This window comes from Microtus oregoni, unplaced genomic scaffold, assembly GCF_018167655.1.
Source record: "Microtus oregoni isolate MIOR12 unplaced genomic scaffold, Mior012 000001F_ref0000356, whole genome shotgun sequence".
Taxonomy (NCBI): Eukaryota; Metazoa; Chordata; class Mammalia; order Rodentia; family Cricetidae; genus Microtus; species Microtus oregoni.
Window position 1 is genome coordinate 15452811 of NW_024543060.1, and position 22362 is coordinate 15475172.

Consider the following 22362-nt stretch of genomic DNA (forward strand, 5'->3'; position numbering starts at 1 on the left):
AAGGTCCAGGTGAGACTAGAGATCTGAAATATGCCACTTACTTCAATGAGGCTTACTAACCACTCAATACTTCCCTTTCTAAAGTTCTCATAATGTTTTTTTTTTTAAAGTGAAAAACAGAATACCAATACAAAGATGGCATCAGATAACTACAGGCATGCTTAAAGTTGGGTATAGCTATCCTTAATCCCGCCTAAGACCTCTGGGGCTGTTTCTGGAACTCCATCCTGTGAAACTGTGCCTTAAGAAGCCATGAGAAAGCTGGGAGGTAGAAGAGGGCCTCCTGCCCACCCAGAGTGCATGTCAGGGCTCTGGAGTCAGCCGCTGGGCCCTGGGGTAGGGGTGGTTTTCACCAAGAGGCCTGAGACATCTGGTCTGCCCTGCTCCCCGGCAGACCACGGGGAGATAACGGCTAATCAGACTGTCACACACAGTGTAGGCGCCGTTTCTGGACTGAAGGAGGAAAAGAACATCAAAACCTAAATAAGAGATAAATACATATTCAAACTAACACTCTCTCTCTCTCTTTCTCTCTCTCTCTCTCTCTCTTTCTCTCTCTCTCTCACACACACACACACCACACCACACCACACCACACACAAGTGTGCGACAAAAAGCAAGACCACCAGAATTGCCTACAGCTGCATTCAGGCAACGGTGAGGGGTCTGGGTGGGGGATCCAGCAAACCCTGCTCTGGTGCCCCATTATATAACCACGCTCTTACCGGCCCCGCCCGTCTTGAACTCTACTGCTGTTTACTTTTACTCTGTAACTCACATGCCGTATTAAGGTTGAATGAAGACATTTATTTGTAAAACCAATTCCCGACAGAGGACAGACTGTATTGGCAGGATGTAAATGGGCGGTCGCCCAGAGGGCCACATGCACACCACAGTGAAACGCAGGGAACCGGGCAGACAGCACAGCTGCCGACCCCCCCACACTGCTTCCAATGGGCCAACGAGAGCAGAGCCCTTTCCACTGGAGGACACGGATGCAGGGAGATGTCCTGTGAGAAGGCAATTTGGTCGGACCTCCACCATGGAGTGGGAGGGAACAACAGGGACCTCCTTTCTATCGCCCGTGGCTAGTTTGCTTGCTATAGACCCGCTGGAGGTCTCCGTGGTCCTCCACCTGCCAGCAGGAGGGCAGCAGCATCCAACCCTCTGGCCTCCTCACATGCCCATCCTTATGCTCTGTATGATCTGGAAGATAGCTGGGAGAGGAAAGAAAACAGACGGCTCAGATACCAGACAGCTGAACGCTGGAAACCCAACCCACCCAAGCACCCCACTTCTGCTGACCCTGCCCCTCGCTGGCTGGCTCCGAGCTGATTAGATACTTCCTAACGAGAGGTTACATTAACAAGGGGTCAGTGAGTTTCTTTCAGAAAGACAGCCTGGCTCTGGCTGCTGACGGATGCCTCTGGGATTAATAACTTCTGCTAATTCCACCAGGAGCTGCAGCGAGAAAACCCCGAGGCATGGGAGATAGCCGTGGCCTCCTTCCCCATCTCTGTTCTGCGGGGCTGCTGGGGAGAGAGATGTGGGCCTTCGTGCAGAAACTGAATGCATTAAGCAAGTCAGTGAGTCTGCCTGTTCAAAACGGCCATGACCTATGAAACAACCAATTCTCTGGGGGAAGGCCGGCCAGGTGTTCAGAGCACACACACAGGGCTGGCCTCTGCTGCCCGTGACCCTGAACACATCTGTCGTTCAGCTTCCTTGTGACTCGAAACCCACTGTGTCTCGCTGACAAGTTTAGGGCTCCACCTTTCATTAGCCGGGCTGGAGGGATGTGGGGGAGGGTAGAAAGAGCCTGAAGCCCACAGAGAGCTCCTGGGCACTTGGTATACCTGGAGACAATTAGTTAAGCAATGCCTAGCCTGGTTCTAGCTATTGGCTCTTGGGGAAAGAAGGTCCTTTGTGTGTGTCGGGGAGGCTGGGGATCACCTTGTTGAATCACGGATAAAGGCAGAATAAACACGGAACTGGCAGGAGTCTCCCCCATTCTCTGCACAAAGACATCCGGGGAAATACTCAGGAAAGTCCACTTCCTACGCTGGGCTCTCAGGAACCCTGAGGAAACCTCATGGGACCGGGCACCTGCAGGCTGAATAGCTCTTATCCGAGCATTTAAGCCCTGAGTATTGATTTCGGGGTCCTCTTTTGGATTTTGGAATATCTGCATATATACTGTGAGATTTCTTAGGAATGGGCCCCACACCTCACCACGAACTTTATGTCCCATATGCAGCTTACAGCCTGAAGGTAACATTACACAACATTTTTACTAACTTCATGCATGAAGCAAAGTTCCATGGTGTTGGACATTCCACTTGTGGCCTGACACCATCATCAAAAGGTCGAGCTTTTAGAGAATTCCAGATCTCGGGGGTTTGCAGTAGGGACATTCAACACTGTGACGCCTACAGGAACTGCTTAGAGACAGACAGAAAGGCCACAGAGGGCCCTGGGAAACCTTCCTCGAATGGCTGATTTGAAGATAAAATGCTAATGCATTCTTTTTCTGTAAGGGGGGATGCTTTTCTATAGAGATACTGTGTGTGTGTGTGTGTGTGTGTGTGTGTGTGTGTGTGTGTGTGTATCCCTGTCTTCCTGAACTGGAAAACCTAATCACAACATGACATTATCTCTTCGTGAGCATAAGTATCACTAAGAAAAACAACAGCTAACGGTCCTTTGCGATGGCATCGTTATGGGGGGCACAGCATTTTTTACCCCCTGTACACCTCGTCTTGTGTCCTCACTGTTGCCTCTGGTCACATCATCGCTGGTGTCACTGCACTCATAGGCACCATGACTTTACTGCTGTGGACCAATGTCATCAAAGACTATTGGGATCGGCGAAGGAGTCAGTTCAGCAGCTTAGGATATTTAATCTTGGCTCTGCTCACAGATTCTCCTGGCTGGCTTTGGGCCCTTGGCTGGCTCTCGATGGGAACATTTCCTACCAGAACTTACAAATGCGGGAAACTACCTAACGTTTCTGTCCTCCTGAGCAAGCCTGGCAAGAGCTGCAGGTTAAAGAAGCAGTTGGCATTTTAAAGGGCACAAAGGAGTTACATAGTCAGTCACGGGAGGGAAAACACACATGCACATCTGTCACGTTCTGAGCTTAGGGTCACCCTGATCATCTCAAGCGAGTTGGTTTTATAAAGAGCAGCAGGTTAGATTAAGGTGGAATGGTTTGAATCACAGCTGTCGTGAGTGGACACATAATTTAGCGTCTCTCAGGCTAGTCCCTCTTCTCCTCTGGGTGGCAAGTACCTGTCAGGGTTAACAGCACCGTCACAGGCATTAAGTGATACACGTATGAGGACTCCTCACACAGAAAACGCAGTGCACACCATATGGCATGCCTACTGCAGTCACTGAATGGGACTAGACATGGTCCAGATTTTAGATATTTTTCTTTTCTTTTTTCTTTTGCTCTGAGCTTGTTTATACATACACAATGTGCTGCTCCGGGAATGAGACCCAAGTCCAAACATGAAATTCATGTATGTTTCATTTATATCTAGCATTATATGTAGCTTGAAGACTTCTGTTTTAAAAACATCTTTGTGTGTGTGTGTGTGTAGTGTGTGTGTGTATGTGTGTGTGTGTGAGTGTGTGCACGTATGTACCTGCTCAGCAGTATATGCACCGTGTTTATGTTGGTTCCCTTGGAGGCCAGAAGAGGGACCCTGGAGCTGGAGCTACAGGTGGTTGGGAGCTGCCTGATATGGGTGCTGGGAACTGGGTTAGGGGGCTCTGAGCCAGCTCTCCAGTCCCTAAAGAATTGTTTTGTACAATTGTTTTTAGTGCCCCTCAATGTCGTGGCCCACTCATTTCATGAGGCCAGATGAAGAATTTACCATTGGTGGGATCTTTGAGATTTGGGAACATTTTGGGTCTCAAATTTTTGGGTTAGACAATGGACCTATATTATAGTTCCCATAGTGACCACGGCTTGCCCATGAAAGTTAACACTCGCATGTCATCTATTCTGATAAAGTATGTACTTTGGGGAATTACAGTTCTAAGTTCGACGTTCTGTTTGTAAAACCATGGATTCCCAGGAATAAATATAGTGCCATGTTTAAAAATCTACCTGCCCATGGTTAATGCCCCCCCCCCCTCAAAAAGTTACCTTTTCCTTAATCTCATCTGAGGATCAGTGGGCCATAGGCCACTGAATAAGATATGGGCTAAGTCTTCATCTATCACATTTTATATTAAGTTGATTTGGGGCTTTAGAAGTTCTAGATCAGGATAAAGTGGTTCGATTCTCCTTACAGAACTGCTATTAGTCTAAGGCATCTTGGACAAACGTGGTAAGCCTCAGAGGGGCAAAGCCTATGTCAAACAATTAGCCTATTTGAGTGTTCTCTGAAAGTAGTCATTGTATCTGACCCTAACTGAAGCCGTGAATTAGCATAAAAAGTGTTTACTACTTTTAATTTGCGCACAGAACGACTCCCTCTGGAGAAATGGCTGAAGTCTATTTCAAGTTCACATCTAAGACTGGTGCAACGGGAACGCTTATTATCCCTTTTCCAGTCGTATCAATGTCTTCGAGAGGTTTTCTACATTTTATACCAATTACTTTGCCTGCAATTCTGTGTGCCTGCCGATGCTGACCTGCATGATGACCCCGGCCCTCTAAATGCCGCCTTTCCATGCTGCGAACAGGAAGGGAGTCAGCAGCGAGATCAAAGAGAGAAGGGAAGCAGGGAGTCTAGACCCTGACAAGTTAATAACTTAACAGTGGGTTAACAAAGCTGAGAAAACAGCTGAACGGGCTGCAGGAGAGGGGCTGAGGGCCAACTAGACAAGGGGGAAGAGAGATGCCAAGAAAGGACAGGAAGGTGGCCTTCTGGGCCAGCCGCTAGGTCCTGGGCGGGGCACAAACAGAGGCCCAGGGAAGTCTCTGCAGGAGCAGGAACTGTCGGAGTGAATGGACTCTGCCCCTGCCCCTGTGTGATTGGGGAACTTGACCCTCGGAGACCTTGGGTGGTCACAGCTCAAGGTTCTTCATTCTCCCTCTTCCAACCAACTCAAGCTTCAATGAGTCTTCTGTTCTATCTCCATACGCTGGCTCGCGTCTCTGAGGAGCTGCTCCCAGCCATTCTCCTTGTGTGCTTACCTCACAGTTCACCTCAACTCTTTCCTTCTACCTTCTCTCTCCACTGAAGCATATTCTGCTGACGTCACAAGTGACCTCTGTGTCACTTAGTGTGGCAGACAACTCTCAGCTCTTTGTCTCACTTCCCTCCTCCTTACCACTGGTGCACTCATCTGGAGTGCTCTCCTTTTGGCCTTTGGGATGTCGTGGCCTCTTTGTTTCTTCTTCTGGGCTCTCCCCTCTCACAGTGTTTAAGGGGTGATCTTCCTCCACCACGCACTGAGATTGAGCAGTGCTCAGTGATTTGCCTCTCCTCATTATATTCTCTCTCCTGAGGTGACCTGTCCTAGCCCACAGAGGTGCTGGTAAGCACTCACAGTGGAACTTTCCGTCCCTGACTGTTTGGAACAGCAGATCTTCACTGTCTGTCATCTGATTACTGTCGGGCTTCTCATCTTCTCATCCTGCCTTCCCCGCTGACAAAACTGGTGACATCGCCTCCATCCTCCATGTAAACACGGAACTCTAGCATCACCTATGACGTCACCTCCATCCTCCATGTAAACACGGAACTCTAGCATCACCCGTGACATCACCTCCATCCTCCATGTAAACACGGAACTCTAGCATTACCTATGACGTCACCTCCATCCTCCATGTAAACACGGAACTCTAGCATCACCCGAGACATCACTTCCATCCTCCATGTAAACACAGAACTCTAGCGTCACCCGTGACAGCACCTCCATCCTCCATGTAAACACGGAACTCTAGCATCACCCGTGACATCACCTCCATCCTCCATGTAAACACGGAACTCTAGCATCACCCGTGACATCACCTCCATCCTCCATGTAAACACGGAACTCTAGCATCACCCGTGACATCACCTCCATCCTCCATGTAAACACGGAACTCTAGCATTACCTATGACGTCACCTCCATCCTCCATGTAAACACGGAACTCTAGCATCACCCGTGACAGCACCTCCATCCTCCATGTAAACACGGAACTCTAGCATCACCCGAGACATCACCTCCATCCTCCATGTAAACACGGAACTCTAGCATCACCCGTGACAGCACCTCCATCCTCCATGTAAACACGGAACTCTAGCGTCACCCGTGACAGCACCTCCATCCTCCATGTAAACACGGAACTCTAGCATCACCTATGACGTCACCTCCATCCTCCATGTAAACACGGAACTCTAGCATCACCCGTGACAGCAGCTCCATCCTCCATGTAAACACAGAACTCTAGCATCACCCGAGACATCACCTCCATCCTCCATGTAAACACACCCGAGACAGCACCTCCATCCTCCATGTAAACACAGAACTCTAGCATCACCCGAGACATCACCTCCATCCTCCATGTAAACACGGAACTCTAGCGTCACCCGTGACAGCACCTCCATCCTCCATGTAAACACGGAACTCTAGCGTCACCCGTGACGTCACCTCCATCTTCCATGTAAACACGGAATGCTAGTGTTGTCCTAACCTTGTAACTGATGATGTCCTATGGAATCTTGGGATATGTAGTCTTCTGTCTCCCCAGATACCACCCTAGCTCAAGTTGCTACCATCTTTCCTGACCTCTGCAATGACTTCCAACTGCTCTATTCAATCCCTTTCCTGCAAGAAACTCAGATTTGGCCTTTAAAAGCAGACTGGATGAGATTATCCCCTGGTTAAAGCAAACCAGGAACGACTTCTTGCTAAATTCTCAAGGGCTACCATGACCTGCAGAATCTGGTGCTAGAAAATTCTTCCCCTCACCCAGAAACTCCCTCATGATTTCCAAAACTCCCTGGCTCAACCACAAGGCTTTATCCCAGGCCATTCTTTATCTGACATAGAGCTCTCGCCTGCCACATGGCCCGCTTTCTCCATAAGCTCCAAAGGTATTTCCTCAGAAAGAATGTCTTTGGCACCTCAAGCAGATAATCTTAACCATGAGCGTTAACCATGCCACGATCTTCTGAGAACGTATTGAAATACAGATGTGAGAAAAATCAAATCCCCATTCAACAAATAAAAAAACAGCAAAAACCCTACCCCCAGTGAATAAATCAGCTAATGAACTGAACAGGCAGTTTTTTGCTTGCTTGTTTGTTTATGTTTTTCAGGACAGGGTTTCTCTGTGCAGCTTTGGTGCCTGTCCTGGAACTCGCTCTTTAGACCAGGCTGGCCTCGAACTCACAGAGATTCATGGGCCTCTGCCTCCCAAGTGCTAGGACTAACGGCATGCGCTACCACCATCCAAATGGACAGTTCTTAAACCTTTTTAAAAAATAATAAGTATCCTTGGCCATTAAGGTATTGCAAATCAAAACTGCTTTAGGAGTCTATCTTACTCCAGTCAGAATGGCTATGGTCAAGGGGGAAGGGGATAAAGCAACAAAAACAGATGTTGGTGAGGGTATGGTGAAAGAAAAACCCCTCTCCACTTCTGGGGCGACTATAAATTGTGAGCACACGGAAGTCATCACACCCCAGAGGTGCACGTGCATTCATGGTTACAACTTCACTATTCAAACAGCTAAGAAGTGGACCCAGCCTAGATGTAGTTGTAACCATGACTACGCAGGCATCTCTGGGTTGTGTTTTATAGGAAAATGACAGAAGCTGGGAATCCGCTCCAAGAGAAGGCTTGAGGCCACTTTTACCATACATAAATACTTCACGATAAGAGATCAAGAAGAGTTGTTAAGAAGAGATCAAGGTAGGCCAGTTCAAAATCCTTTAGGCAGATAAGACAATGACAGAAACTGAACTTTACTTTTTACCAAGAGAAAGATGGGGAAAGGTTGGTTAAAGAAAAGCGCGGGTCCCCTGGCAGAAGCGTCAGGAGACAAGACTCAGCAAAGGACCCAGGAAGCTCTTGGAGGGAAAATCACAAAGACACAACAAACAAGGTGCCATTTCCCACAGGTTGTCCCAGAGAAGAAAGGCTAGAGATGCCAGACCGGTTAGGACAGAAAGATGTGGAAAAGCAGGTGTCACTAACAAAGACTGGGATGTTTTCCCAGGAAGAGACCCCACGCAGGGGCACACTGACAAGAGTGTTACAGGTCACCTTGGGAGAGCTGATGGCTGCTGAGATGTCTCCTCCAGACGGTCCATCTTGGTCCTCTGGGGCTGTCCGGTTCTCACGCACCTCAGGATGGTCTCTGGGGTGACTCCCTCTGGGGGCAGTTTCCAGAATGCTCTGCCAGTCTCCAGGAAAAGCCAGTATTTATGTGGTCAACCTGCAAACAGGTGAATTCAAGTCTATCCTGGAACATGTTTCCAGGAGAGTGGGAGGGGAGTGGAACATTGGGGAACCAATGAAAGATCAGTCTGTGTCTGGGGAACCAATGAAAGATCAGTCTGTGTCTGGGGGAACCAATGAAAGATCAGTCTGTGTCTGGGGAAACCAATGAAAGATCAGTCTGTGTCTGGGGAACCAATGAAAGATCAGTCTGTGTCTGGGGAACCAATGAAAGAGCAGCTGGTAGCTGGGGAAAGATCTCTCCATTTGGCACAGATGGTTAGATGTCTGGTTAGATGTTTAGAATCCAGAGGATGCTTTAGCTGGAATTGTTTTCAACGCAGGCATACCCAAGGCCTAAAGTCAGCAAACTTTGGCTCCATAGTGCTTTTAGGAAAATCGTTTGAGAGAGAATGTGGGACAAGAGGAAGCAGATAGGGTTTGAGCCCTGGAGCCTGGAGCACTAACCTTTAGACCACAGGATCACGTGGGTTTGGGGTCTCGAAAAGCTAGATTTGGGAACTAGTTATCTCGGTTTTTAGATATGAACTTCTAGCTGGTTTTCTCCATGTGTGACAGTTTTATGGTCTGGAAAAGGGGTGTAGTAGCCTCCTTGTAGGGAGGGCTTGTAGGGCTGTGTGGTTGGGAGATAAAATGTACAGAGCCCGGCATTACAATGAGTGCTCGGGACGCGGTAAGCGGAACAGTAGGAAGAGACCTCGCTCTCACCCCGCGGGCTAGATCATAACGTGTTCCTTCTAGAAGCAGAGCAGAGGTTCCCTCTGTCCCCAGCTTCTCTGTGAGATGCAGCTGATCAAGAAGGGGCTGGTGTTGGCTAGATCAGAGTGCCGCCCTCCACTATGCCTGTCTGCACCAGCACGAAGTATTGCTACTGAAGAGGTGTGAGCATTTACAACTTCGGTCACAGCCTAACAGGGGAGGTGCAGCGAGGCCCAGTGAAGAAGAGCCAGGTGCATGATTACAACAATAAGAAGAAACATAAAACCACTGAGCATTTTGTATGTTAAATGTCAATTGTCAGGAGGAGCTGTCATGAGGACTGTGAGTTCAGAACCAGTCCCATCCTCTTTAGCAATGGAAGACACGAGGCTTAGAGCTGACATCAGTAACTTGGACACAGCCACATAGCTGGGAAGCAGGTGGCAGACCCAGGTTTCGGCAGAGGCTGGGTTTGGTGTTGGAACTCTCAGCCTCTGAGCTAACTCTGTCCACTTGGTGGCTTGCAGCCACCACTCTAAAATGCACACCTCCCTGTGTTCCTGGAAGGGCTCAGTGAACAGCAGCCTCTCACAGTGGCCTTAGCTGTTGCAAAAGGTCCTGTTGGGGTGACTGAGCCTTGGGTTCAAAGACATGTCACCACAAAGCTGGTGAGCACACGAGGGTCACACAGGGAACACAGGGTAGAAGACACTAAGGGGAGACGTTCTCTGTCCTTCCGCACGTCTCTGACCTATTCATGACTCAGTTTTTCCCCTCCCCCATAGCATTCTGAACGTAAAAGGCCGGCCTTAAGGAAGGTCAGTGTGGGACCCTACTGGAAATAGACATCCCATAGCATCCACTCGGGACAGAGCTGGACTATCTGACACTGGAGTCTGGGCATGGGGAAGAGTACAGGCCCTGCCAGGAACATCCAGAGAATCACCTCACATCAGTTCTAAAAAGGCTGTCCTGAAAGAGAACCTGCCTGTGACATGCTATCTCTGTCCTCATCCCCAGCTTCCCAGGCAGAGTCCCCAGGGAGTGCAGGAGAGTGCAGTCTGTCAATTGACCAACAAAAGCCAGGTCCCTACCCAGAAACAGGGGAGCTGGCAGGCTGCATGGTGCCAAGTAAACATAGCGGACTTTGTGCTCAAAGCCTTAACTACGGGGCGAGAGGCCAGATCAAATCGACGATTTAGTGAGCCAAGATGGCTGCTGCTTTCCACATGTAGATAAAGAAGTCAGAAAATCAGCCGGGCGGTGGTGGCACACGCCTTTAATCCCAGCACTTGGGAGGCAGAGGCAGGTGGATCTCTGTGAGTTTGAGGCCAGCCTGGTCTACAAGAGCTAGTTCCAGGACAGGAACCAAAAGCTACGGAGAAACCCTGTCTCGAAAATCCAAAAAAAAAAAAAAAAGTCAGAAAATCTAGCAACACAGGGCAAAAGGGCTATACACACAGAGAGATAAAAATATAGACACATACAAACACACAGACATAGAGATACATACACACACAGATACACACATACAAACACATCCGCACATAAAGATACTTAGACACATACAGATAACAAACTCACACACACACACACAAAGATAGATACATACACAGATACATTCACATACATACAAATACATACAGGCTTCACATAAGCACATACACACTGACATACATACATATTCACACACATACATTCATAAGCATGTATAATGTCTATAATACATATAGACCCATATATGCACAGACACTTTCCACACATATATGCACACACCCTATCCCCCCACATACACAGACACACAACTTACACACATGCACACAGACATACACACACAACACATATGACTTCGCATTCGTTCAAAAACATATAGAAATCTAAACATATGCATAAGCATACATATAAGCAGCCCATATAGCAAATATACATATGGACACACAAACATATAAACAAACACAAACACATAGAAACACACAAATATACACAATACACATACATCAATAAACATAAATACATTTGTGTATATATAAATACACACATATAGAAACCTACACATCAACACAGAATATCAGCACATATATAAGCACATAGATACACAAATGCATACGCAAGCACAGAAACAGAACCTAATGTCTTACATGTAAGAACCTATGCGTTGACTAACACACATGTATACAATAAACACATACACAGACACACATAGACACACCACTACTTCAATTACAACAGTTGTCCTTTAATTTATTCGGCTTTTTAGCAGAAATCCTTGGCCTTCCAAAGGAAAAAGGGCTAAAAAGCAGTCATCCAGGGTTTTGTTCTCAGAAAATATTCTGATTATAAACTACACACTCATGACAAATTCACACAATACAGAAAATTATGGAGGAAATAACGGTGATGGATTAATCCTGTCCACTACAAGTTCCCTTTGATGGGGAAGCTCAAGAATGCCCAAGCTTTGGGAGCCCTTAAAACTCTCAACTTCTAATTAGGAAATCAGTATTAAGGTTTACCAGAAAGGAGAAATAAAATTGAAATTGGGAATACACAAAGGAAAAACAGCCTGCGAAGGAACTGGGGTGTGACTGGGATTTAAGAGGTTCTGGCAGAGAAGCAAAGGATGCTGGGGATTAAATGGTTCCACTGATCTCAGCTGGTCTAACTGAGGATGGAACAGGCAACATCTCCGCCACAAGAATGCCCCAGATCGCTGCTCTTTGCCATTGGGTTCAGGAGAGGGAAGTCATACTGTAAGACCACTAGAAGCAGGCCCGTGCTAAATCTAAATTTAAAAATTGCCCAGAGAGCATATTATGAAAAGACCGAATGTTTAGGAGACATCTGGTCAAGGAAGACAGTGGAAAGCATTGAACAAAGTTATTTTGTTCGATGTGAATACTATACAAAGCTTAGTTCGGGGATAACAAAGATGAGGATTGAGCTCTGGTGACCACAGCATGCTCATAGCAGACATCACTAATCACTAATCAATTGCTACCTACGGTCTAATAATCATTTTTTCAAAGTTTTAAAGAGCTGAGGCTTGGGAGTGTAGCCTAATGGTAGTGTCTCCCCAACACGTGTAGAGGCCCTGGTTCAGTCTCCAGCATCACAAAAATAAAAACACCAATCAACGAGGAAGAGGAGGAGGAGGAACCAGGGGATCATAGTTTGATGCACAAATAGTCCCAATGAGATCCGTCAGTGGTCTGGGGATTGGCATCAAGTCTGCATGTCGGCAAGAGGCTTGAGGAGGCAGCAGACAGCAGCTGGAGTGTCTGTGTGACAGTATCTCTGCAGGGACCAGTCACAGACAGACATTCTGGATGATGCTTGTCTCCGAGTCCTGAGATAAAACACCCAGCAGTCCTCTGAGGACGCTGTGAGCCTTTCTCCAGTGGAGGCGATTTGAAAAGCCAAGACTGAGTGTTCCAGGAGATGCTTATCTACAAAGAGGCCTCATGGCTTGAAAAAAATAGAAGATAAAAAGGGGGACAAGGGAGGGGGGCACAAGCTCCTGCAAGGCACTTGAGTTCCTTAGGCTTCAATAGGGGGCTGGATCTGAAGAGATCAAGTAGAGAGAAACAAATCCAGCCAGTTCAGCAGGCTCAAGAACACCCCGAATCCCAGACTAAGAGCAGGTATTTGATTTTCCATTCCAGACATAATCTATATAATATTAATAAAAAAAATAAAGCTCACTGCAGCATTCAATTTAACAAAAAATGGTCCAGACACGGCTCTACTGGGCATCAGGCATCAGTAGTCACAAAAGAACACATGATACAGAGCTAGTTCCAGGACAGGCTCCAAAGCCACAGAGAAACCCTGTCTCGAAAAACCAAAAAAAAAAAAAAAAAAAAAGAACACATGATTCCTAGTGTTGTCAATTTCACAAGGAAAAGGACACAAAATGGGGAGTGTGTTAGCACTGCTTTAAGGAAATGAAACACACTGTGTTTTTTATGCTCAATTTGAAGCATAAACCACTATTCTCTGAGGCTGGTCCATACGGTGGGACTTCCTTCTTGGGTGGGAGTGGTGCTCTGTGTTATCACATGAGGAAACAGGGTTAGCCTAGAACGGCTCTCATGCACCCTCTGAGGCAAGAGACAAGCAGGCACGCTGGCTGATGGTCTTCTGATAGATCAATTAGACACACAGCCTGGGAGAAGGGATGTGAGCCTGAGCATCCCACAGCTGGACTGATATTTTCTACAGGGTGTGGGTATTTGTGATGGATAATGGTAGGTTTGTGCTTGTGACGGACCAGATCCCCGGAACCACTCAACACCTGTGGTAGACTGCTTCCTCCCACCCCCACTCTGAGTCAGAATTTTGCTCCATACTCCAGATGAGCCTCAAACGCATGATCTTCCTGCCTCGGCCTCTTTGAGTAAAGTGCTGGAATAACAGGCCTATACCGTCACACCCGGCTCTTATCTCCATTTTCTCAACAAGTACCGCGGGGCTGCAGAGAAGGCTCAGAGCACTCACAGTTCTTCCGGAGGTCCTGAGTTCAATTCCCAGCAACCACATGGTGACTCACAATCTGTAATGCGATCTGATGCCCTCTTCTGACATGCAGACAGAACACTGTACACATAATAAAGGGGAGGAAGAAGAGGAAGAGGAGGAGCAACATGGAGACAGTACTAACTTGTCCAGTGTCCTTCATCTGCCTACCAGAATATCCAGGCTTTGAACCGTCATATCCGGCAGATGTACCCTCTTCTCTGAGGCCTCTTATTGGGCTGTTGAGAAGTCCCTTGCTCAATGCACCTTTTGCAGTCTCAGAAAGTGGAGATTTACTTGTTCTGCAGGTGCATGTCGGCAACCCCCACACCTGCCTTTCTTCGGGGTAATCGTTAGGGGGTACAGCCCACTACCTCGGCCAGAAGCAAGAGCAGGGGTGCCTGCTGCTCCACCTGACTCCTCAGAGTGGGGATGGCATTTTCCGGATGTGGGTCTGTGCTGAAGCCTTTGGATGAAGACTCCAGAAAGGGCAAATGCACCTAACAAGGAAGGCCAGAGGAGGGAACACTGGGAAGCAGCATGGGCTTTCAGAAACTTGTTCACCAGCTTTCCCACACAACGGAGCAAGAGTGACTAGTATACACGCACATGTTCAAATGCTAGCTCCTGGACAGCCCCAATTCTCTCTGAGACTACAGTGAGAGAAAGAAAGAAAGAAAGAAAGAAAGAAAGAAAGAAAATGTGTGTTTCCTATTACCTGCCTGACCTGAATATTTACTTACCATCAGTACGCTGACACTATTTCTAAAAAGGACACTTTGCTCAAACAATCGACATCTAGAAAAGTAGGCTAACAAAATAAGGGACTGAAAGCTTCGGGACTTTCAAGAGATTAGGGCAGATCTAATGATCAATATCTTTATTCATACGAGATGTTGCCTTGTCCCCGGTGTCTGCATGAAAATCCACAAAATAAGAGAAACTCAATACATGACCTTACAGATGGCAGGAAGACCTGTACGCTATCAAGGGAACTTGGTGGGACACAGCTTTTGCCTACACTAGAGGGTATATCATGTTCAAAGAAGAGACGGAGGAGGGAGAGAGGGTGCAGAGGTGTGGGGCTCCTTTGTAGAGTTCCAGTGCATGAGCAGGGCAGGCAGGAGCAGCAGGGATGCTTTTGTCTATGCTGCAGTGAGACAGGAAGGGGAACATCTCCACCGGGCTGGATTTTAGAATGGGAACACTGGCCAGACTCCCCAGGGATGAGGGTTTCCAGAGCGCTAGTGCCATAGGAAGGCTCATCTCTAAAGGAGAGGAGCAATATATGGGCTAGAGTTGACAAAAATCACGTCTTTTCAAATGGAGAGAAAAGAGGGCTGGGAGCTGTAGTCCAGGACCCTAAAAGGGGAGAAAGCCAATAGCGGGAAAGGTTCTGCAAGATGAACGCCCTCATCCTGGTGAGCTGGTGCAATTGTGTTTTTCATGATGCGTTCTGTTTAGAAAGGGATGTGAGCGAAGACGTCACCAAGGACGGACTGGGAGGAGCGGCACAACTCTGTGAGGACAGTGGCCAACTTGAGCCGAGGTGTGTAAAAACAATGCTACACCTGTTAAAAGGAGAAGTGGGGAGGGGGTAGGATATGCGTGCGCTATTTTTAGCTGCGGGTTGAAAACAGATGATGCTGGGGGGGGGGCATGATGGCAGCACATGAAGAGGGGGCAGAAAAAGCAAGGTGTCTCAGCTTCCAGAGCTCACCTGCCCGGATAAGCAAAACGGTCTAACTAGAGAGACTGAACGAGATGCCATAAGAAGAGTGGAAGGAGCCGGGCAGTGGTGGTGCACGCCTTTAAACCTAGCACTCAGGAGGCAGAGGCAGAGGCAGGTGGATCTCTGTGAGTTCAAGGCCAGCCCGGTCTACAGAGCAGTTCCAGGACAGGCTCCACAAGAAATCCTGTCTCGGGGGGTGGGGGGGGGGGGGAGAAAAGAAAAAAAAATAGTGGAAGGGCGGGGTATGTGGCACAATGGGAAAATGTCTGGCATGAAGGAGGTCTTATCTGTCACACCCCAAAAGGGGAAAAAAAAAAAAGGTGGTTCATTCTCTGAGCCATTTGGTTCAAAGTTCTAGGACGTCCTTATGGGTCCACACCCCAGGGACCTGAACAGACTCATAGAAAAGGTAACAGAGCCTTTATAGGCAACAGTCCTGGTCCCTAAGAAATGCCGAAACTCCAGGAGTGTCACAGAGTGTCATATTTATATACGGGGCATGGATTTGAGAAAAAGAAGCCAAACCAGAATGCTCTACTGACTTGCACCCAGACAGACACACTGGAGGGCTACAATGTCCTTACAAAACCTTGATGCTAAGAAATAACCATGCACATGCATTAGCTAGTGTTTACTTAGGACCTGGGCAACAGGGCTACTGGGCAGCGCGGAACTGTGACTGGGCTTGTGGGGCACCTCTGTGCCTATGGCATACCCTGTTCCCTCCTGTGCAGCCACCTCCCTCGCCCCTTCTGTCTGAATGCTCTGTTTCAAACTCAGCTCAACCACAGGCAGGTCCCTCCCGCCTCAGCATATGGGATGGGCAAGGCCCTTATCCACATCGCTGAGCTAATGTGGTCAATGTGGTGTGCTATCTCCAGACTGCACCACCCTCCCACTACCCCGTGCCTTCCCCAGCACCCACAAGCTCTGTCCTGAGCTCCCAACCCAGCACAGAGCCAGACTGCGAGGTGCAGAGGTTCAAAGTCAAGGTGAAGGAGGCTGCCTCACGCTGCCCCGCCTGTTTTCTCCAAGTCTAGACCTTTTATCGGTGACTTGGAACTATAAAGTACGCTCAGAGATCATAAAGCTGGGAGAGCATAATTATAATAAAAGCTCAAGGTCCAAGCCCATTTGTCCACACACAGTCATAAGCATAAGAGCACAGATAACTTTTCAGTGTAGGCTGGCACATGCTAAAGGTGAAAAATCAGAGGCAGAACATTAGAGGCTGAGAAATCCAGGGGAATAAACACACACGATGGGAAGTCCTGCATTAGTCGTCCGCGCCTCATGCAATTGTGCACACTGTCTCCATGCACGCAGTGATGACGAGGAACCATACGAGGACTACATCAGGTAATGGCGCTAATCATAGTGCATAGTAGACCATAAAGTCAGAAAATCTCTTATTCTGCGTGCTTGTCAATTTGGCCACTTTGGAAAGACAACTGACAACCAACAAGAAAATAAAATCATAGAGCTTTATATGAGATCTCAAAAACTAAACCATGTTGTCTTTCCAAAGTGGCCAACTGCCTACAGTATAGGCTTCGTGCACTCCCTGTCCGCAGAAACACTGAGATGACAGAGGAGAATGGGGACCCCTGAAGCAAGCTATGCCCTGAATTTAGAAGTAATATCCGCTGATCAGTATTGCAGAAACTTAGTACATGGGGACCAGGAGCACAGACAAGGCCCCACTAACAGCACTGAAGAGAATTGCATGCTTCTTTTCTTTGCTCGTGTCCCTTGTGCATATGTGTATAGTATCTGCAAGGATTTAAGCACAGCTCTCTGAACTGCCACCCCAAAGTAGCAAGTGACCCGTATCTGTGGCTAGGTCAAAGGTCTGTTCTGTTTGGCCTTTCTGTAGAACGTTCTCTGGCGTAAGGTCTCTCCCTATCTTTGGAATGTGGGTTTATCTTGAGCCACCAGGTTATTTCGCCTTCAGCTCCAAATGCTCTATTCAGGCTGTGTATATACAGAACAACTCAACTGAACTTCACAGCATGTACAAAACACATTTAATTTCTTGTAATCATTTTATGACTATAATTTGATAGTGTATCAACTCTGTCTCGTCATACTTGGGATAGAAACTGATAAATGAAGACCCATGAAGATTAGGGTTTAAAGCAGCGATGGACTTGGACCCCGAATCAATACTTCTTTGTGTATTTAGGCTATGGATAAAGCATATTTTTTCCAGGACAGTGGGGAACACGGGCTATAATTCAGTGGAATACCATACCTGAGCCACAGACAACAAAAACAAACAGTGCCAACAGCCATGGCCCAACAGGGTATTTCTCTTCTTGGGGCCTCTGTAAGGGAATAGAAACGTTAAAGTTAGGTTCATTGGTTCAGTAAACATTTCCAGGGTGCTGCTAGGTCTTGGATGCGTTGAGAATCCCACTATGGTAGAGAAGGCAATCTATAAATCTGTAGAGTTGAGGCGTAAATCACAAACTTACACTATGGGTTTCAATTACGGGCTGTGGACATCGGAATAGATACTCAATATTACAGAGTATAGGCTGGAATATGTTCCTGTCTATGCAGATCTGACAGCTACACGTTTAGGGGTGCAGCGTATCAGTATTTAAGAGGAAAATGAACGCGACCGTACTGAGGATGTAATTTCCTGATATGTTGAGCAAGGTTGAGCAAAGTTTTGAACAAAACAGTAAATTATCTCTTCAATTTGCTTTCCTAGAAAGTTTATTGTATTAAAAACACAAAACGTGTTGTATTTATTGATGACTGTCATTCCATATTAAATAATATTCCTCGTTTACTGGGCATGATGGCACATACCTAGAACTTCTGCAATTAGGTGGCTAAGGCAGTCTGATGTGAGTCTGAGGGTGGTCTGGGTTACGGAGTAAGTTCAAGGCCAGCTTGGGCCACACAGGACAACCGTATTCCATTACACTTGCCTATCATGTACAGGGCCCTGATCTTAGTCCCCGGGACTGAAAAAAAAAAAGTTAGTTATTTCTCATTATTTTATAGATTAGACTACAGTTTGTTAGGTGCCAACCTACCTATTACCTCCTTAGCCCCCCTCTACCTTGCTTGGGTTCATCTGTCATCTGCATGACCATTTGTATGTCTTGACTTTTTTTTATAGTTTGGAATTGTTGACTCCCAAGGAAACATGTTTAAGGTGAATCTCTCCATGACAAAAGCCGTAAGGGCTGACAATGAGTTTCTTCGAAGAAGAAATGTACAGCATCAATGTATAGTAAAGTCTGGTATAGACTTAAAGAAGATAATCAATGTTCACTAAAGAATGAATGGGCATGCATCTTTCATTAAACATGATTCCACAGGTCAGGCAGAATGTGAGTCTACAGAGAGTATTGTCCTTTTATTTATTTATGTAGACACAGGCTTTCTTCTAGTCCAAGCTGGCCTTGCATTTGATGGGCAGCCAAAGATGACCTGACCTTTGCAACTTATGTAGACAATGATGACCTGACCCTCTTTTTCTCCCCTTTCACCTCCCAAATGTTGGGGTTACAGCTGTGCAACACCATGCCCAGTTTTATGTGGTGCTAGGGATCAAAACCAGGGCTACCTGCATTCTAGACAAGTGGTCTACCAGCCTAGCTACGTGATACTTTGTAATTGGTGGTAACGGGTGGGCCATTGTTTCCCACTTACTGGATACTGAAGTAGAGATCAGTGAGTCAACAGCAGCTCAGTTTTGATTAAATGATTTTGATTTAATGATTAAAGTCATTCATTCTTTGGCCTTGACTAGCATGTGTGCTGGGGAATCACAATATAACAGGCTGGTGCTTTTGAACAAAAAAGAACCAAATAAGTCTTTACGAATCGCACAACAGAACTTTACCCTGTCACTCCTTAGCACATAAGACTAGGTCAAGCTCAGATCAAGCAAATATCCGAGATTGTAAACAAAGTTACTTGAACGGAGTGTGATATCTGCCCGTCCAAGCCTCTTCTCAGACTTCACTGCCCTAGTTCCCTGCTTTGCCACTGGCGCAGCTCATGGCACATTCTAAAGAGATTTATCTTACTGCATTCCTAGCAAAGGCAATAAGTGAATCTAGGAGCCTCTATATGAATCACTGGGCTACCACGGATGCCAAATGGAGTCCCGTATTTTATACCTACAGCTAAACACAAATTATCATTGCGTGGCCTGAAGTGTTTAACACAAAACCCTTTTGGAAGGCACTCCCCAGTGAATGGAGATTAGCCGTGGTCTTTCAGAGCCTGAAGCACATGCTTGATCATGATGTCAGTACATCCCCTTTGGAGAGTCTTAATTTTTTTGGAAAGGGTGTCAGTCCAACCTCATTGGGACATTTTACATAAGCCCCATTCTACAGCTGCAAAAGACAGGGGGAATGGTTCTACAGCCATTCTGTAAAGAACCAGGATCACCTCAAATCCTGTGAGGGACTGTCTTCTTCTTTGATAAAAATCTTTGCGGGGCAGCTCAGAACTCTGCAATTTAAACCTTGCTTCCACTCTGAAAGAATTCCCTACTGTCCAATCTCCAAACAGTCCTTCCATTTCTGTTTCTTGTATCAGTCTATCTGGGAGGAAAACACTGATTTATCTGAAAGCCATTAGCTAATCATGACAGAGGCATCTGTATACAGTGATGGAAGTTGATTTCTGAACAACGAGCTTGAATTTTCAATGGAGACTTGCAAATCTGTTCCCATTTACTAAAGTCTATCCAGAATTAGCTGACCTTTCTAAGCTACTTCTATCAAAGTATAACTATGTTTGACTTGTACTTAGAAAAACAAGATTCAGCATTTACAGGGAACAATGTTGTTTTCTATTTGGGTGCTGATCTACTTACAATATAGCTAACCAAAAGACCCTTCCAAAACAACTGGAAACAAACATTTACTGGGGCCTGGAAATCTTTCATTACAAAGATAGTCTGGCCAATCACAGGCAGGTCCTCATAGGCCCCAGGCACTGTTGAGGCAGGTCGTCAATGGTATAGCAAAACCTGTCAAATGCACTTATACCACACATCAAATATAATTTAAATACAGCCAGGGAAAGTTGAGTTGAATTGCAGACGACCAGTTCTAGTCATAGTGCATTCTCACTGTTTTTCATTTTGGAACCAGTAACATTTTCTCGAGTCTGCAGAGGCCTGAGGGAGAAAACAGCCCCGCAAATCAGTTCCTGTGCTATTACTTTTGCCCTCACATCTGAATTCACTGAACACCTGAACTCTGAGTCCTCAGTTCATCAGAAAGAATCGTATCTACTTATCTCCACGACGGCAGCAAATGGGTCTGACACCTTGAGAAGGAAGAACTGGTCTCCTGGGAACATGAAGTAACTGCTTTTAATGTCAGCTTGGGCAGTGTGGTTCCCTGCCCCCACCCAATAAAAAACATATAGGGTAAACATCCCTGTAAAAATATGGTTCCCATTCCACGATGCCTTGCCATTCTGTGCCCTCTAATCACAGCTAAATGCTCCAGTTCCCCCAAAGACAGAATCTGAAGGGTTACCTAAGCCCGGAGCTGTGTATAAAGGTCTGAGGAGAGCTTGACGCTGTGCCTTCTCTGCCACAGTTCTGCTTGGTTTTGCAAGAATTCCGGTGTGATGACAGCACACCCAGCTTTTCCCTCGGTTAATCAAACCAACATAATGTCTTTGGCTAAAAGGCATTGCCTCATCAAGTCTGCGTTTCCAGACAAACCCCAAGCTTGGGCTGGACTTCCCCTTCATCTTATGGGATAATAGATTCCAGGTGCCTTTGCAAACCAGCTCTCCCCAACGACGCAGCCCAGTCAAGCCTCGGATGGTTCAAAGTCACAGGCCTGACATTCTCTGTAGCAGACAACCCAGTTTACTGAAGGAAATAAATATCTGCACCTAAGGTACACAGTTTACTTAAAATTCCAGGAGTAAAGCCGTAGTCCACAGTGCTGGGAGCAAGGAAGCCCTGGCAATAAGATGCCCTCTACAGTCACGGCATCATAAAGAGGCCGAATCCATAGGGAGAGCCATAGACAGCACCTGTACACTTAAGCTTTAGCCCGGTGGAGGCTGGAGGCCTTATTTTGAAAGAGGAGGATGGAGAGACATTAGGTCGGAATCGCACGCCCTACTTTTAAGCCCTTTCAATATATGTGGGGAGAAGAGACAGATCATCTTACACACACACACACACACACACACACACACACACACACAGAGAGAGAGAGAGAGAGAGAGAGAGAGAGAGAGAGAGAGAGAGAGAATATCTTAGTATGGGGGTGGGGAAGAGTCCGGGGCGGAGTCTGGAAGCATTCTATCATTCGTTCATCCATTCATCCATTCATTCATTCATCACATTCACCTACTAGGCTCCCAGCCCAGTTGGCTTCTCTGGACACTAAGATTCAGCTTTAAGCCTTTTCCAAGGACGATGGACCATTTCTTTCCTGGGGAGGCTCCACCAACCAGAGCCCTCTCCGCCCATGAGAAAGCAGAGCAGTCTGCGCCCCCAGAGCCCAGCCCGGGTCCCCCAGTCTACGGGACCCCGGAGGAGGGGCCGGGAGGCCTGGCATTGAGCCCGAGGCCCGCCTGCTCCGCCCCGCTCCGCCCCGCGGGTCCTGCCAGCTCGGCCCGGCCGGCGCCGCCCCCGCCTTACCAGGGTTTTGGCTACGTTTCCCCTCTGGGTGATGTTTTTGCTGTGCTTCTCGTTAGCCATCCGGATCCGCTGTTTGGCCACCATGGCTTGGGCGCTTGGAGATGCTCTCGACTCCCACCTGCAAGGATGGCCGGGGTGAGCCGCTGTCGCAGGTCCCCGCGGCCTGCCCGGGCGCTGCAGGTGGCAAGGCGCGGCCGAGCCCCGCACACCCCGCTCCCCGAGCCCCAGCCAGCCGGCTCCAGAGAGAGGCCAGCGCGCGGACGGAAGTAATCTCTCATCTCAGGAAACCCTCTCCGACTTCCTCGCCATCCTTCCGGTCCCCCCAGCTACCTACCCTGCGCGGCCACCGAGGC

At 47.4% G+C, this 22362-nt stretch overlaps 1 protein-coding gene across 1 annotated transcript; it reads right to left on the reverse strand.

The window, feature by feature from the left end:
- Positions 1 to 771: 771 nt before the first annotated feature.
- On the reverse strand, positions 772 to 22337 carry Serp2 (stress associated endoplasmic reticulum protein family member 2). Its single transcript, XM_041671386.1, is given in 4 exon segments — positions 772 to 1217; positions 8217 to 8332; positions 8335 to 8388; positions 22010 to 22337. Coding segments are annotated over 4 exon segments (396 nt in total). The 5' UTR covers positions 22094 to 22337; the 3' UTR covers positions 772 to 1075.
- Positions 22338 to 22362: the final 25 nt, after the last annotated feature.